This window comes from Colletotrichum lupini, chromosome 9 (assembly GCF_023278565.1).
Source record: "Colletotrichum lupini chromosome 9, complete sequence".
Taxonomy (NCBI): domain Eukaryota; kingdom Fungi; phylum Ascomycota; class Sordariomycetes; order Glomerellales; family Glomerellaceae; genus Colletotrichum; species Colletotrichum lupini.
Genome location: NC_064682.1, coordinates 1,198,049 through 1,215,928, shown reverse-complemented (window position 1 = coordinate 1,215,928; position 17,880 = coordinate 1,198,049). Strand labels below are relative to the sequence as shown.

Below are 17,880 nucleotides of genomic sequence, written 5' to 3'. Positions count from 1 at the left end.
ACGGCTCTAAATCTCGTATCCCTTCTTCCGTAGTAATACTATTAGTACTATTATTAATCGTTAGCTATAGCGCTATATAGTAAGCGATTATATAAGTAGCGTCGCTTTTTCGATATCGCCGTACCCTTAAATTACGTATCTAAACTTCTCATATAGCTAGGGTATTCCTTTCCCTTTAATCTTACGAACTATTTATAATTTAAATATATAGAGGTTTATATATTTTCTTAGGTCGTATAAAATAAATCGATAGACCCCTCGATCGTAAAGAGTATCTACTTCGATAAGATCTAATCCCTTATACGGTTTTTTAATAGTTATAATTACGCCTTCTTTACGTAGTTTAACCGCTAGCTCGAAATCGGCTTTCTCTTTTACTATATAAAAGGTATTAATTACCTCGTCGCTAGTAATAAATTACCGCGTTAGGGCTTGCCGTTATAGTCTTTTATAACGTCTCGCTAGTAATATTAGTACCCTTTTAGCAATTTCCTCTTCCTCGTCGTCTATTAATACTACTATAACGATTTCGTTAAGGATAATTTCCTATACCTCTACTGCGGGTTATATAGTTTCCCCTAGCTCTTCTTCTTCTTATAAGTTAGAAATCACTTCGTTAGGATCTATATAGTACGGTTTAACTATTATAATTAATACTTTAAGTAGCTAGTTATAATCTCTCGTAACTATATAAGAGCGCTCGTTAATAGAAATTAACTTATATAGCCTAGCCTATTATTAAGTAATTTCGCGCTATACTCGTACCTCTAAATTTAGTAATATATTTAGATTATCCCCTATATTAGACCTATTACGCGTAGTAATTACCTCGTTAACTTACCTTTTTATACTTACCTCGCGCAGTACCCGTATTACTTTTTTAATTACTTAGGCTCGTTAGCTTATACTTAGTAATAGTAGCGAGGCTAAGGTCGTTCTTAAATATGTTCTAAATACTAATAGCGTTAGTATAAGTCCGTTAGGCTATATAGTATCGTTATAGTATTTAAGTACTATCTAGAGGCATTCGTCGTTAGTAAAATCCGGATTTTCCTTTTTAATAATTCTAAACGCCCTTTTTAACTACTAATATACCCTCTCTACCTTTTTAATACTATAGTGCGCTTTAACGGGTACGACTTTTAACTATATACCGTAAGCCGTCGTATTATCCCTAAATTCTACTAACTTAAAACTAATACTAGCGTCGGTTCTAATACCGTTTAGCGGTCCTTAGAATATATATCGATCTAGCTTTTTCGCAGGGCTGCCCATACTATTTTTACTTATAAATCCTAGAGGAATTGCCCTACCTAAAAGGATATAGCTACGTCGATTATATATAGTACTAGCCGACTATTTAAATAGAAAATATTAATAACGATTTCCTAGTTAAAATTAAGCTTATTACGCAATTTAAACTTAAATTTGCGTAGGCTCTGCGCATTTATTTAGTATTAGTAATATACTTTCGTTAACTACTCTAGCGCCCCTATTTCGATATTATTATTACCTAATTATTTTAAGAGGTTATATAGCCTCGTAACTAACGGGTACCCGAATCTCTAGTATAGTCTTCTAAGCTTACTTTTTATTAAGTAATTAATTAACTTTATATCGTTAGTAAGCTTTATAAACGCATACCCCTATCGTCGTTCGACTATCTCGAAGTACTTACCGCTAGAGATTCTATTTCTAGTATTATTAAATATAATACCTAGTCGATTTATATCTTTTAGATATAAGAGAAATAGGGTATTAACGGGTAAAATATAAAAAGTTATCGTTCTAAAGTACGTCTCTACTTTTATTATACCTAGGGCGACGATTTCCTTACCTAGGCCGAAACTAATCCTTATAATACCCGCTATTAACGTATTAAATATTACTAGCGCGATCTTCTATAGCGCCTAGAATTACCCTTTTTTTCTAATTAATTATTATAATACCCTAGTATTTAGGATAATCTTATAAAGATCGTCTAGGCCGTACCTTTTGCTCGCGTAAAATACCTATATAAGCTTAGTATTCGAGGGATCTAAGTAGTATAAAAAGGACCCCTCTAGTTGCCCTTAGATATACTTAGTACTATATTCCTTTTCTTTAGATATTAAGAGAGAGAGCGTCTTCTCCTTAATCGTTAAGAGAATAGGCTTTAGCCCTATTAAATTCGCCCTTTCGGCCGCCTCTATATCCATTATCTAAGGGACCTTCCCTTACTATTTATAAATAAAAGCCTACTTATTAAGAGCTTTTGCTACCCTCTATTCGTTTAGCCTCGTATATCCTCTAAAGGCTAACGGGGCAAAAAAAGAGTAGTTAATATCGTCGATTTTATTATAATCTAATTTATTAATATAGGGGGTAAGATCTTCTTTATCTTCCGAATCTCCTATAGGGGGTATATACTTTAGGCCGCTATTTTAGCTACCGTTACTAGGTTTTGTGCCCTCGGATCTGCCCTTATATATAACGAGGAATTAGTTAAACCGACGAGGGCTAGTTTTATTATCTACTACCCTCGACTTTCTATACTATTTATATAATTTAGCACGCTCTTCCTTAAAGTAGTTACTTAACTAATATCTATCCTTTTTATAAATATAATATTACTTCTTTTATTACCCTGCCCGTAAGTTAAATTTCTAGTTATTTAACGAATCTGGGCCTCCTTATTAGCGATTACTATATCTAGCCTCTTTTCTTTTTTTATTATACGTTCGATTAACTTAATATTATTAATAAGGGCCGTCGTACGCCTAGAGGTAGGTTTAGTACGGTATTCTTACTTTAATATTAAAACTAGATCTTAGCCTCGAATAGAGCGTCTCGTAGTTTTCGGGTACTTAGTATAGGGTGAATTTTACCTCTAGTATACGCTAAACTATAGTATAAAAATATCCGACTTTCTACTTATTTATCCCCTTATTTAGCTAGGTTTTCGCTAGCTTATCGATTCGATCGATAAGCTCTTTAAGGATCTTTACTCATAATTTACTCTCTATTATTCTAACTATAAATATAAAAGAAATCGCTCGTAGCTTAGATAAGAGCTCTAGGTTCTTATTGTAAGTCTCGAAGCGGCTTCGGATTATATTAATTATACTAAGAAAGTCGTTTCGATCGAGATTACGCACCGCTTCGTAGTAGTAATTAGAGGCTTTATTTACGAGTACGATATTAATTACCGAATAATACTAGTATTCCCTAATTCCGACTTTTTTATAATAATTATAAAATATCGTTAGGGTTTTTTATAAGACTTTATACTTCTCCCTAGAGTATAATTTCTCTTTTAGGAAGATCTTTTTAAGGTCTATAAATTACTTCGTATTTACTATTAGATTTTCGGTCTCTATATACGATCCTTACGTCGCTACGTACTATTAGTAACTTCGGGTCGTCTACCTCCTTTCTTATTAACTAATCGGCGCCGAATTTCGCATTAGTAATAATATTAAGTTATAGATTAAAATAAGCAGAATTATCGATTATCGTACTTCTAGTACTATATTTTACCCTAGTATATCCTTTTATAATAACAGATTTCCGTTAGTTATTATAGGGAGGAAATCTGGGTCGTTTACCCTTTTTCTAAATTCGTTAAAGTAATTATACGCTCTATCGACTTATACCTAGTTCTATAGTACGAATTCCTCCTCTATAATTATTGCTATTAGTATTTCGTATAGCTCTCGCGATTATAATTACGTTAGTAATACCCCTCGTTTATAAAGGAATCTATTAATAGCTTTTATAATTCCTAGGCTTACGCTCGCGAACTATTCGTCTAGTTAGTAGCTAAGGTCGTTTATGATCTCGTAAAATAGGGGTTACCCCTATAGCCCCCTTTTTTTATAAACTTTAGTTAAATAGATTAATACTACGTTAATTTGCTCGCTATTAGGCTAATCCGTAATTCTATATATCTACGTCCCCTAATAGTCCGGGTTAATATTTACCTATTTATAAAGGATTAGGATTCTATTTAGGATCGGGTTTCGTCCTCTTTTTTTTTACCCTAACTCGCTAAGGGTCGTGCTCTAGCTTATACTTATATTAATAATCGCTAGCGTATTTAATCTTAACGAGGATATATCTAATCCGCGCACTAGTTATAATAAATCCGTACTTTCGCTACCTAACGAATTTATTAAGGTCTAAGAGATTCCCGCTTCCTCTTGCCGTTTTACTACTACTCTCGTTTTTATTATTTCTAGTAATTATTACTACCCTTTTAGATCGCTAGCTATCGTACTTACTAAGATCCTCCTTTTTATCTAATATAAAAAGTAGGTTTTAGTAGTTCCTTTTTATAATAATAGCAGTAGACGTTTATATTATTATAAGAAGATATAGTAATTAGTCTCGGGATCTTTATTAGTTACTAATTTTCGCTATCCCGTATACTTTTAGCCTCCTAAGCCTCGTGCTCTCTATAATTTCTAAATAGCTTCCTTCCTTAACCTACCTCCTCTAGGGTAGTATTCTATAAGAATAGTTAAAAGTAGACGCCGGGCGGCTCGTAGAGGAGCTATATAAGCTATTAAGAACTATATAAGCCGTTAAGTACGGTTAACGAAGTTAAGCCCTCTTTTTCATAAGATCGTATATTTTAAAGACTTACCGAAAATACTTACTTATCGCTCGTACGTAGTAGGGTTAGATACCTTAGAGATCTTATTTTTTACGGCTTCTTAGTACCCTATTTTATATCTTTTAGGTAGTCTTTTTCGTAGCTTAATTATGGTTAGGCAATTGTTACTTACTAGCGATCCCTTTTATTACTTAGTTAATTTCTCAAAATTAGTAATCTCGCGCCGGGAGCTAGTATAAAAAAAAGCCCTCAAGCGGCCCTCTAGAGGATTCTTTTCTTTTCCCCTCAGATCCTCGTCTTTTTAGCCTTTTTTTAGGCTAATAGTAACTCTAATAAGAGGTCGTAAGACTACTTTAGGGTAGCCGCCTTTTTCCTAGGTTAATCTCTAAGATCTATAATACTCTTAGCTCGATATTATTAGGACCTTTAAATCCCCTCCTCCCTCGTTAGACCGTCCCCTATATTATATTCCTAAGTAATACCTAGGGGGTAGTTAAGGGAGCTACGAGGAGGTCGTCTAGATTACGGGCTTAAGGTCGTACCTATAAGATCCTTATAATAGTAAACTTTCTTATATACTATAGATCTCTTAGCTTAATAACTCCTATAAGGTTACCTTCGCTACTAAGTAAGAATGTCTACGTTTAGAGATCCCCTTTTTCGATTACGCAATGCTCTTTTATACTATACTTTTATTAATTTAACTAGTTAATTTCTAATCGCAGGCCGGCCGTAGAAAAGTCGTTTAGTAAAAAAGCTACTCGGGGTAATAATAAAAGGCTAGTTACTTAAGTAGTTCCGTTAATTAACGTAGTTTAATATAATAAACGTCGACCTTTTATAAATAATAAAGAGCTACGATTACTTAATTCCGTACGGTATTCGAGAATCGCCTCTTTTTTTATTTATTTTTATAAGGTTAATTAGTACGAATCTCCTATCCCGTACGGTATTAAAAAGTCGTCTCTTTTACGTAGCGAGATACCTTACCGATCTACGATAATAGAATTTAATTATTAATTAGTATTAGTATCCTTATTATAGGGTAGTTAGTTCGAACCGTAGTTAACAAAGAGATTAATTAAACTATATAAATATCTACGTAAGTATAAAAAAGAGGTTCTAACCGTAGGTTAGGCTGGCTACGATAATCGTAAATAGGGCCCCCAATTGGCCCCTGCGCAGTCGGCTGTATGCCGCGGTCGAATTGGACTTCTAATCCGACAGAAGGACTGGGTCTTCATAGAGACGTTAAGCAGGTCAGTGAGCGTCTGGTCCCCCACTGATGCAATACGATATCTGACTCCCTGCATTTATATGTACAGACTTGCAAGCTGGACTTGCATTCTGAACGCTGCCATATCGCTCCTCGACCCTGAATCAACATGTGTCGCCGCACCTCAGGTAACAGCGGAAATGATCGTCCCCTCAAACGACAGCCTCTGGCGAGCACCGTCAGCCGAAGAATGGGCCCGCAACAAGGAATGGCAGGCGTACAAACCAGTCAATCTCGTCGAAACTTCGAGACGAGTTTTCACTGGCGAGTATCCCGCGGTAGCCATGAGCTCATTTGGACTTCTCACGTTGATTGGGGCTCTCGTGGCGAACATTTGTGCTAGAGAACGGTACTCTCCTGAAATGGCCCCCATCCTTGATCGTGAGTATTGTGCAAAGATAGAGAGGAGCCTTCAAGCCTGGGAGACTCTATGGCGCAGTCACCCTCACGCTGGAGGCTCGCAGAGCATGAAGAGCGATCCCAAGATGACGGACTGTCTATGTCTGCTAAACTCTGCGTACCACCATCTTTACATGGGCCAGGAGCTCCAGATCCTGAAGAGAATCGCGAAAGAACCTCGATGTCATCTGGCGGTCCCCAATTTCCCCACTGAAAGGAAGGTTCTTGTTGTTATCAAGTACGCTACGACTTCTTGGTTGGCGGATACCGTAACAGGCATCGCTCATAGGCAGCGGAAGGCGGCATTCGAATTCGGTGGGCTTGGCCCAATGGTAGCATATGAGACTGGTAAGCAATCATGTTCCGGATCGTCATTTCAAGATTTGAATCGCTGATGGGTGACATGTTCGTCCTTTTTTCGCTTAGCGCTGATTATCTCGTGGTGGCTGAGTCTTCGGCAAAGTCTTACATCACCACCTTCTGTCTCTGTCCTAGAGGGGGAGAGAGAAAGCTTGGAAGCCATCGGCCACTTGTTTCAAGATATTTCGAAGGAACTAGATGAGCAGTGCATTACGTTCGATGGAGACCTTTCGGATCTACGTTCCCGAGCCCTGTTCCACTACCAAGTGTTGTTGGGGCAGTGGGTGTGGCCGTGTGAGTACTTTTGTTTTCCCTATCTTTCTCGCTTATCTATTTGCTAAGCCACGCTCGACGCGTAGACACGAATGCCATGAACCACGCCCTGCAAGCCCTCGCATCTTGACTGTCCCAGGGAGAAGAAGCCTGACGTTTCGCGTTATGACGGCACGGCTCTCACGAAAAGCAATGGGGTAGCAGCTCAATTCGTGGAGTCGCAGAAAGACTATGATGTGGGGTCGCGGATGCATCCGTAGTGAAAGACACCTTGGACTGGGGATTGGTCCGCCCGACTGGTTCCTGAGCAAAAGTCCCCAACGGTTTCCATAACCATCATAAATACCCTTGCTGAAACATGGCGTAAAATGCATGAAATAGGTACCAGGTTCAGTTCACGAGCAATTTCGACGGATCGAAAAACGGAAATAATGAACGAATCAGCATCTTTGCTTGTCTCTCCATCCACCTGAGTTGGTCCGTAAGCGGACCGTCGAACTAACCTTGGGTGGTGGAAACACAAGGATCAAGCAACGGCTTCAGCTTGTCAGGGTGCACTAGGTGCTGTGTTGACAGAACAAGCTTATTTTCGCAAGAGAAATCATCACTCTTCGTATCGAGAAGGCTGAATTGGGTGACAGAGAAGGCTGTCGAATAAGACATTCAGCTGGCCATGGGGAAACAATCGGATGATATCGATCTCAACACACCAGATCATCTCGTGGGCTGTGCTTCTAGCTTTCAGGTTACTGATTTCAGGTCATGCCCAGCATCAAGCTCCTGCCAGCATAGTCCAATTTGTGTATATATGGATTCTGCGACTTCAATGGTTCAAGTGAATGATATCTAAGCAGACAAGTCTTGTTATCATATCAATATAGTATTGCATCTATCACTCGAGTCTCATACTCTGGACATCTTCATTGTTCTACATCTTCACTCTTTGTTTAGAAGCAAATATCTTTTTCATTCGCGATGGCATTCCCTGAGAATGTTGGCATCAAAGCCATGGAAATCTACGTCCCTGGACAGGTCCACATCTCCTTCTACAAATTCATACATCATCTATCAGAGCTAAAATCAATCACTCCAGTGCTTGGACCAGTCTCTCTTTGAGCAGCACCAAGGCGTCTCAGCGGGTAAATACACCATTGGCTTGGGCCTCAAATACATGAACTTCTGCAACGACCGTGAGGGTAAGTCATCGCCCGTCCAGGGCACTATTACTTCGGCCAGGCTCTGGGTCTAGCATCCTCTACATCAGCGATAGCTACTGACTAGCTTAGACGCATCTTCCATGGCCCTCACTGCCATATCTTCGCTCATGCGAAAGTACGACATCAACCCCAACTCGATTGGCCGCCTCGAAGTTGGCACCGAATCCTTGGTTGATAAAGCTAAGTCTGTCAAGACAGTGCTGACCCAGCTCTTCGAGCCTGCCGGGAACACCAGCCTGGAAGGTATCGACACCATTAACGCATGCTACGGCGGCACGAGCGCCTTGTTCAACGCTGTCAACTGGGTCGAGTCCAGATCATGGGATGGCCGAAACGCTATCGTTGTTGCGTCAGACATTGCCTTGTACAACGAGCCCGCCTCTCGTCCCACGGGCGGTGCCGGTTGTGTCGCCATGCTCGTGGGCCCCAATGCGCTGCTTTCGATGGAGCCGGCGCTCAAGGGAACCTTCATGACCCATGCCTACGACTTTTACAAACCTGATCTCAAAGCAGAGTTCCCTCTGGTTAATGGACATGAGTCGCTTCGGTCGTACATGTCAGCACTGGACGGTTGCTATCAACGTCTTCGTGAGAAGGTAGAAGCAGCTAACCAACGCACAAACGGACTTGGGCCGAAAACTGATACTAACAACCTGCTGAACATATTCAACTACATGGCATTTCACACCCCCAACTGCAAGATTGTGAGCAAGTCGTATGGACGACTGTTGTACAACGACTTCCGACTGGATAGTGACAAGAGCCGATGGGAGGCGACGTTGACGGAAGAGCTCCGCGGGCTCAGCTACGAGGAATCTTTGAAGAGCAAGGAACTTGAAAAGATCTTTGTCACCCAGTCCAAGGATCTCTTCAAAGCGAGAGTTGAGCCCTGCATTGCCGCTCCCACTTTATGCGGCAACATGTACACAGCTAGTCTATACTGCTCTCTCATCAGCTTGATCAGCCACATCGATCTCAGAGACAGTGTCGGGAAGACTATCGGCATGTTCAGTGTAAGTCTTGTAATATTCATGGGCGAATATCTTGCTGACGAGAGACGCGACGTTAGTATGGCAGCGGTATTGCCAGCACTCTCTATGGGCTCAAGATTACGGGAGATCTCAGCGAGATGGTCCAGAAGATTGATCTTATGAAGCGTCTCGAGCAACGTGAAATTTGTACGCCTGAGCAGTATGAAGAGGTGAGAGTGAATCTAACCCTGGGTTTTTGCGAGCTGCTACTAACCACCAATTCGAAGGCCTGCTTTCTCAGATTAAAGGCATATGGCGCCAAAGGCTATGAGCCTGCTGGAAGTATTGAAGTCATGGCTCCTGGAACGTACTACCTGCAGAGAGTTGACGATGCTTACCGCAGGTTCTACGCTGTGAAGCCGTGAACTCCCGCCTATGGTACCCTCAGCTCAGGTCTTGGTTTATAATAAGACTTTAGTAGTAGCTTGGGTTAAAGGAGGCGGACTCGGCTGAGAACATCAATGTAGATAGAATTCCAAAAGTTTCTAAGATAATTTCGATTAGGTGGCCTCTATATTCATACTAGCTTCAGATTGCAAGCCTGAAATGCATTACCCTAAAGCGAACGACAATGTAGCCAATGCCCACTACCCAGATTACCTAGCTTGGACTGCCTATAGTATTTAATTCAGGCCCCTTTCATCCGCAGGCTTCCATCAGCATTTTATAACTCGAAAGGAATCAAATGAAATAGAAGGGCTAGGCTTGGGGATTGCGCTAGATTGAGTCTGCTAGTCCTACGGTTTAGGGCTACATCATTAGCAACTAACCCGCCGTCGGCGCAGTAACTCTATTAGTCAATCTAAAGACAAAGATTCAAAGTAACCCGTCGGCTGCAAATTCAGGCCAAAGCACTTTACCTTCCCATAACAAACGGTCTTCCGAAGTTATTTAAAGCTTATCCTAAGTAGTCACTTAAGCTAATCTTGCAGCTATTTATATAAGACTAGAACTTGAGATCTTTAACTCTCGCATTAGTAATTCTTTTTAGTCCTTTCTAGATGTCCGGGCCTGATTCCGTATCTAATCTAGTGTTAGTATCCCTATTATAAGGTAGTTAGTTCGAACCGTAGTTAACGAAGAGATTAATTAAACTATATAAATATTTGCGTAATAGGTATAAAAAAGAGGTTCTAACTATAGGTTAAGCTAGTTACGATAATCCTAAATAGGGCCCCTAATTAGCCCCTACGCAGTCGGCTATATACTACGATCGAATTAGACTTTTAATCTAATACTAACTTTCTCTTTTTTTTATTAATTTAACTACTATAGTTAGAGGTATAATTCGACCTCGGGCCCGTTTATTAAGTCGTTTCCCTTTCCCCCTTTTTTTTACTTTTTTTATATAACCTATCCTTTTATTCGTATAATAGCTTTTCTATTACTTACGAATTACTCTAATCCCTTATTTAGTATTACTTTTATAAAAGCGTCTACGAGGTTATTTTTATTATTAATCTAATGGATCTCGAGTATCTCGCGCCTTTCGTACGATTACCTAAGGGCTATAATATTAATTATAAGCCTCTTTTCTTTCGTCGTTCTTAATTTAATAAAGTATTCGTATAGCGAGTAGGAATCGGTATAAATAACTATTAAAATAAGTAAAAGGCTAATTCAATTAATAATCTTCCTTAGTATTATTAAAATTACGTAAAAGAGGTTAACGCTATTAACTATACTATATACCTCCGACGCTAATATACTTCTTATTACCCGCTTATTTTTAATTGACGAGTAATAGATTATATTATTATATATAATAAATTCGCTCTCGCCTATACTCTCGTTAACTAGGATAATAATATACCCTAATTACGAAATAAGGTCGTTATTATTTATAAATAACTTATTAATAAAAACGTAAAGCTTATTAGTTATAAAGTTAATTAAGTAGTAAACGAGACCTCGATCGAGATTTATTTATTACTATTTAAGCCGCTTATTAAGTACCTCGACGTTTTATTTAGTTAGATCTATAGCTTATACTACCTTAGCGTAATTAAAAATTACCTCGGGCTAATAAATACTTATAATATATACCCCTCGCGCTAGCTTAGCCTTATATTACTTTTTAATATTAGTTATATTTAGATTAACGAAGTTAATCTTCTTACCCTACCCCTTTTATTAAAAAACGACGGTTTCCTTTTTAATTATAAAAATCCCGCTATTAAATACTAAGGGGGTATTTATTATAAGGACCTCTTTTAGCTTCGTTACGAAGCCCGCTTTTTAAAGCTCCTTATCCTCCTTTTTTATAAAGTTAATATTAAATAGGCTTAATATATTATCGGTTTATACTCTAACGATCTTAAATTAGTTACTTTTATACTCTATAACTAATAAGTACGGGTCGTACGTAAAAATAACTATTAATAATTAATTAATATAAAAATTATAGTAAGTAGCTTACTAATAGGTACCCGATTTTATAAGCCTATATAGTAGCTTAAGTACTTTAATAATTATACTTTCTAAGTACTTACTAGCCATTTCCTTTAGTAAATAGGCTAGGATTTTCCTTATAAGCCCTATAACTAATTAAGTATAGGCCTAGGTAATATTATAGCTCTAAATCTCGTATCCCTTCTTCTATAGCGATACCATTAGTACTATTATTAATTATTAGCTATAGCGCTATATAATAAGTAATTATATAAATAGCGTCGCCTTTTTAACGTCGCCGTACCCCTAAATTACGTATCTAAACTTCTTATATAGTTAGGGTATTCCTTTCCCTTTAATCTTATGAACTATTTATAATTTAAATATATAGAGGTTTATATATTTTTCTAAGTCGTATAGGATAAATCGATAGACCCTTTAATCGCAAAGAGTATTTATTTTAATAAGATCTAATCCCTTATACGGTTTTTTAATAGTTATAATTATACCTTCTTTACGTAGTTTAACCGCTAGCTCGAAATCGGCTTTCTCTTTTATTATATAAAAAGTATTAATTACCTCGTCGCTAGTAATAAATTACTACGTTAGGGCTTACCGTCGTAATCTTTTATAACGTCTTACTAATAGTATTAGTACCCTTTTAGTAATTTCTTTTTCCTTATCGTCTATTAATATTACTATAACGATTTTATTAAGGATAATTTCTTATACTTCTACTACGGGTTATATAGTTTCCCCTAGCTCTTCTTCTTCTTATAAGTTAGAAATTACCTCGTTAGGATTTATATAGTACGGTTTAATTATCGTAATTAATATTTTAAATAGCTAGTTACGATCTCTCGTAACTATATAAAAGCGCTCGTTAATAAAAATTAACTTATATAGCCTAGCCTATTATTAAGTAATTTCGCGCTATACTTATATATCTAAATTTAGTAATATATTTAAATTATCCCCTATATCGGGCCTATTACGTATAGTAATTACCTCGTTAACTTACTTTTTTATACTTACTTTACGTAGTACCTATATTACTTTTTTAATTACTTAGGTTCGTTAACTTATATTTAGTAACAGTAGCGAGGCTAAGGTCGTTTTTAAATATACTCTAAATACTAATAGCGTTAGTATAAGTCCGTTAGGCCCTATAGTATCGTTATAATATTTAAGTACTATCTAGAGGTATTCGTTATTAATAAAATCCGGATTTTCCTCTTTAATAATTCTAAACGCCCTTTTTAACTATTAATATACCCTCTTTACTTTTTTAATATTATAATACGCTTTAATAAGTACGATTTTTAACTATATACCGTAGGCCGTCGCATTATCCCTAAATTCTATTAACTTAAAGCTAGTACTAACGTCGGTTCTAATACCGTTTAGCGGTCCCTAATATATATCGATCTAGCTTTTTTATAGGGCTACTTATACTATTTTTATTTATAAATCCTAGAAGAATTGCCCTACTTAGAAAGATATAGCTACGTCGATTATATATAATACTAGCCGACTATTTAAGTAGAAAATATTAACGACGATTTCCTAGTTAAAATTAAGCTTATTACGCAATTTAAACTTAAATCTACGTAGGCTCTGCGCATTTATTTAGTATTAGTAATATACTTTCGTTAACTACTCTAGCGCCCCTATTTTAATATTATTATTACTTAATTACTTTAAGAGGTTATATAGCCTCGTAACTAATAAGTACCCAAATCTCTAATATAATCTTTTAAGCTCACTTTTTATTAAGTAATTAATTAACTTCGTATTATTAATAAGCTTTATAAACGCATGCCCCTATTATCGTTTAACTATCTCGAAGTACTTACTACTAGAGATTTTATTCCTCGTATTATTAAATATAATACTTAGTTAATTTATATTTTTTAAATATAGGAGAAATGGGGTATTAATAGGTAAAATATAAAAAGTTATTATTCTAAAGTACGTCTCTACTTTTATTATACTTAGGGTAACGATTTCCTTACCTAGGCCGAAACTAATCCTCGTAATACTTATTATTAACGTATTAAATATTACTAACGCGATCTTTTATAGTACTTAGAATTACCCTTTTTTTCTAATTAACTATTACGATACCCTAGTATTTAGGATAATCTTATAGAAATCGTCTAGGCCGTACCTTTTACTTACGTAAAATACTTATACGAGCTTAGTATTTAAAGGATCTAAGTAATATAAAAAGGACCCCTCTAGCTACCCCTAGATTTACTTAGTACTATATTCTTTTTTTTTAAATATTAAGAAAAATAGCGTTTTCTCTTTAATTATTAAGAGAATAAGCTTTAGCCTTATTAAATTTACCTTTTTAGCCTCCTCTGTATCCGTTATTTAAGGGACCTTCCTTTACTATTTATAAATAAAAGCCTACTTATCAAGAGCTTCTATTACCCTCTATTCGTTTAGCCTCGTATATCTTCTAAAGGCTAATAGGGTAAAAAAAGAGTAGTTAATATCGTTAATTTTATTATAATCTAATTCGTTAGTATAGGGGGTAAGATCTTCCTTATCTTCCGAATCTTTTATAAGGGGTATATACTTTAAGCTATTATTTTAGCTACCGTTACTAAGTTCTATACCCCCGGATCTACCTTTATATATAATAAGGAATTAGTTAAACTAACGAGGGCTAGTTTTACTATTTACTACCCTCGACTTTCTATACTATTTATATAGTTTAGTACGCTCTTCTTTAGAGTAATTACTTAACTAATATTTATCCTTTTTATAAATATAGTATTACTTCTTTTATTACTCTACTTATAAGTTAAATCTCTACCTATTTAATATATCTAAGCCTCTTTATTAGTAATTACTATATTTAGCCTCTTTTCCTTTCTTATTATACGTTTAATCAACTTAATATTATTAATAAGGGCCGTCGTATACTTAAAAATAAGTTTAGCGCAGTATTCTTATTTTAATATTAAAGCTAAATCTTAGCCTTAAGTAAAGCGTCTCGTAATCTTCAAGTACCTAGTATAGGGTTATTTTTATTTCTAATATACGCTAAACTATAGTATAAAAATATCCGACGTTTTACTTATTTATCCCCTTATTTAGCTAGGTTTTTATTAGCTTATTAATTCGATCGATAAGCTCTTTAAGTATCTCTACTCGCGATTTACCCTCTATTATCCTAGCTATAAATATATAAAAAATCGCTTATAGCTTAAATAGGAGCTCCAGGTTCTTATTATAAATCTCGAAGCGGCTTCGGATTGCGTTAATTATACTAAGAAAGTCGTTTTAATTAAAATTACGTACCGCTTCGTAATAATAATTAGAGGGTTTACCTATAAGTACGATATTAATTACTAAATAGTATTAGTATTCCCTAATTCCGACTTTTTTATAATAATTATAAAATATCGTTAGGGTTTTTTATAAAACCTTATACTTCCCCCTAAAATATAATTTCTCTTTTAAAAAGATCTTTTTAAGGTTTATAAATTGCCTCGTATTTATTACTAAATCTTTAGTATTTATATATAATCCCTACGTCGCTATATATTATTAATAACTTTAAGTTATTTACTTCCTTTTTTATTAACTAATTAGCGCCGAATTTCGCATTAATAGTAGTAATAAGTTATAAATCGAAATAAGTAGAATTATCGATTATTATACTTCTAATACTATATTTTGCCCCAGTATATCCTTTTATAATAATAAATTTTTATTAATAATTATAAAGAAGAAATCTAAGTTGTTTACCTTTTTTCTAAATTCGTTAAAGTAATTATACGCTCTATCGACCTATACTTAGTTCTATAATATAAATTCCTCTTTTATAATTATCGCTACTAGTATTTCGTATAGCTTTTATAATTATAATTACGCTAATAATACCCCTCGCCCGTAGAGGAATTTATTAACTACTTTTGCGATTCCTAAGCTTATACTCGCGAACTATTTATTTAGTTAGTAGCTAAGGTTATTTACGATTTTATAAAATAAGGGTTACCCCTATAGCCCCTTTTTTTTATAAACCTTAGTTAAATAGATTAATACTACGTTAATTTACTTACCGTTAAGCTAATTTACGATTCTATATATCTACGTCCCCTAATAATCCGGGTTAATATTTACTTATTTATAAAGGATTAAGATTCTATTTAGGATCGGGTTTCGTTCTCTTCTTCTTTACCCTAACTTACTAAGGGTCGTACTCTAGCTTATACTTATATTAGTAGTCGCTAGCGTATTTAATTTTAATAGGGATATATTTAATCCGCGCGCTAGTTATAATAAATTTATACTTTCGCTACCTAACGAATTTATTAAGGTTTAGGAAATTCTTATTTCTTCTCGCCGTTTCGTTACTACTCTTATTTTTATTATTTTTAGTAATTACTATTACCCTTTTAGATCGCTAGCTATTATACTTACTAAGATCCTCTTTTTTATTTAATATAAAAAGGTAGGTTTTAATAGTTCTTTTTAATAATAATAGTAGTAAACGTTTATATTACTATAAAAAAATATAATAATTAGTCTCGGGATCTTTACTAATTACTAATTTCTACTATTCCGTATATTTCTAGTCTTTTAAGCCTCGTGCTCTCTATAATTTTTTAATAGCTTCTTTCCCTAACCTACTTCTTTTAGGGTAATATTCTATAGGAATAGTTAAAAATAAACGCCGGGCGGCTCGTAAAAGAGCTATATAGGCTATTAGGAACTATATAAGCCGTTAAGTATAGTTAATAAAGTTAAGCCCTCTTTTTTATAAGATCGTGGATTTTAAGGACTTACTAAAAATGCTTACTTATTACTTATACGTAGTAAGGTTAAATACCTTAGAAATCTTATTTTTTATAGCCTCTTAGTACCCTATTTTATATTTTTTAAGTAGTCTTTTTTATAATTTAATTATAGTTAGGTAATTATCGCTTACTAATAATCCTTTTTATTACTTAGTTAATTTCTTAAAATTAATAATCTCGCGCCGGGAGCTAGTATAAAAAGAAGCTTTTTAATAGCCCTCTAGAGGATTTCTTTTTTTTTTTTTTTAAATCCTTATCTTTTTAGCCTTTTCTTAGGCTAATAATAACTCTAATAGGAGGTCGTAGGACTATTTTAGAATAGCCGCCTTCTTTTTAAGTTAATTTTTAAAATCCGTAATATTCTTAACTTAATATTATTAAAACTTCTAAATCCCCTCTTCCCTTATTAAACCGTCCCTTATACTTTATTCTTAAGTAATACCCGGGGGGTAGTTAAGGAAGTTATAAAGAGGTCGTTTAGATCGCGGGCTTAAAGTCGTACTTATAAAATCCTCGTGATAATAGACTTTTTTATATACTATAAATCTCTTAATTTAATAACTCCTATAGGGTTACTTTTATTACTAAATAAGAATATTTATATTTAGAGATCCCTTTTTTTAATTACGTAGTACTTTTTTATATTATATTATTAAGCTTATTTGTTATACTAATTAATTAGGTAAGTAGTCGTTATATAAGTATTTCCTTTTACTAATTTAATTAGTTAATTTCTAATCGCGGGCCGGCTATAGAAAAGTCGTTTAATAAAAAAGCTACTTAGGGTAATAATAAAAGGCTAGTTACTTAAGCAGTTCTATTAATTAACGTATTTTAATATAATAAACGTTAACTTTTTATAAGTAATAAAGGGCTATAATTACTTAATTCCGTACGGTATTTAAAAATCGCTTCTTTTTTTATTTACTTCTGTAAGGTTAATTAGTACGAATCTCTTATCTCGTATAGTATTAAGAGGTCGTCTCTTCTACGTAGCAAGATACCTTACTAATCTATAATAAAAGAATTTAACTACTAATTAGTATTAGTATCCCTATTATAAAGTAGTTAGTTCGAACCGTAGTTAATAAAGAGATTAATTAAACTATATAAATATTTACGTAGTAGGTGTAAAAAGGAGGTTCTAACCGTAGGTTAGGCTGGCTATGATAATCCTAAATAGGGCCCCTAATTAGCCCCTGCGCAGTCGGCTGTATGCCGCGGTCGAATTGGACTTCTAATCCGACATCTAGAGACATGCAGCCGCAATGCTTGTATACCGGCTGAAGTTAGTAAATAAGATAGATCTATATCTTTGGCTCAAGCTTCACTGAAGAGACGGATCATCCTTGCGTTTCTTTCTTCGGCTCTTGTAGAGATCCCTTTGCCGTGGTGGTTCCCTAGAATTAATAGCCAAAGCCGGTTATGATAGCAAATGACTCGGCCATCATTGATCTGCTACCTCAGATAGGTTAAGTAGGACCCCAATGCAAGCTGTCCTGTCTCGATCCCGGCTCTG

At 35.2% G+C, this 17,880-nt stretch overlaps 3 protein-coding genes across 3 annotated transcripts; 1 reads left to right on the top strand and 2 right to left on the bottom strand.

The window, feature by feature from the left end:
- Positions 1–1,646: 1,646 nt before the first annotated feature.
- On the bottom strand, positions 1,647–1,880 carry CLUP02_16265 (uncharacterized protein; the record flags this gene model as incomplete). Its single annotated transcript, XM_049295189.1, has 1 exon — positions 1,647–1,880. A coding segment is annotated over one exon (234 nt), but the record flags the coding sequence as incomplete, so codon positions are not given.
- Positions 1,881–5,914: 4,034 nt separating this feature from the next.
- CLUP02_16264 (hydroxymethylglutaryl-CoA synthase) lies at positions 5,915–9,518 on the top strand (the record flags this gene model as incomplete). Its single annotated transcript, XM_049295188.1, has 12 exons — positions 5,915–6,620; positions 6,699–6,916; positions 7,022–7,141; positions 7,172–7,218; positions 7,287–7,382; positions 7,437–7,554; positions 7,619–7,705; positions 7,857–7,937; positions 7,999–8,101; positions 8,192–9,135; positions 9,192–9,323; positions 9,402–9,518. The coding sequence occupies 12 exons, from the start codon at positions 5,915–5,917 to the stop codon at positions 9,516–9,518; spliced, it is 2,769 nt and encodes a 922-aa protein (XP_049152335.1).
- Positions 9,519–13,443: 3,925 nt separating this feature from the next.
- On the bottom strand, positions 13,444–13,602 carry CLUP02_16263 (uncharacterized protein; the record flags this gene model as incomplete). Its single annotated transcript, XM_049295187.1, has 1 exon — positions 13,444–13,602. A coding segment is annotated over one exon (159 nt), but the record flags the coding sequence as incomplete, so codon positions are not given.
- Between the last annotated feature and the right edge of the window lie 4,278 nt (positions 13,603–17,880).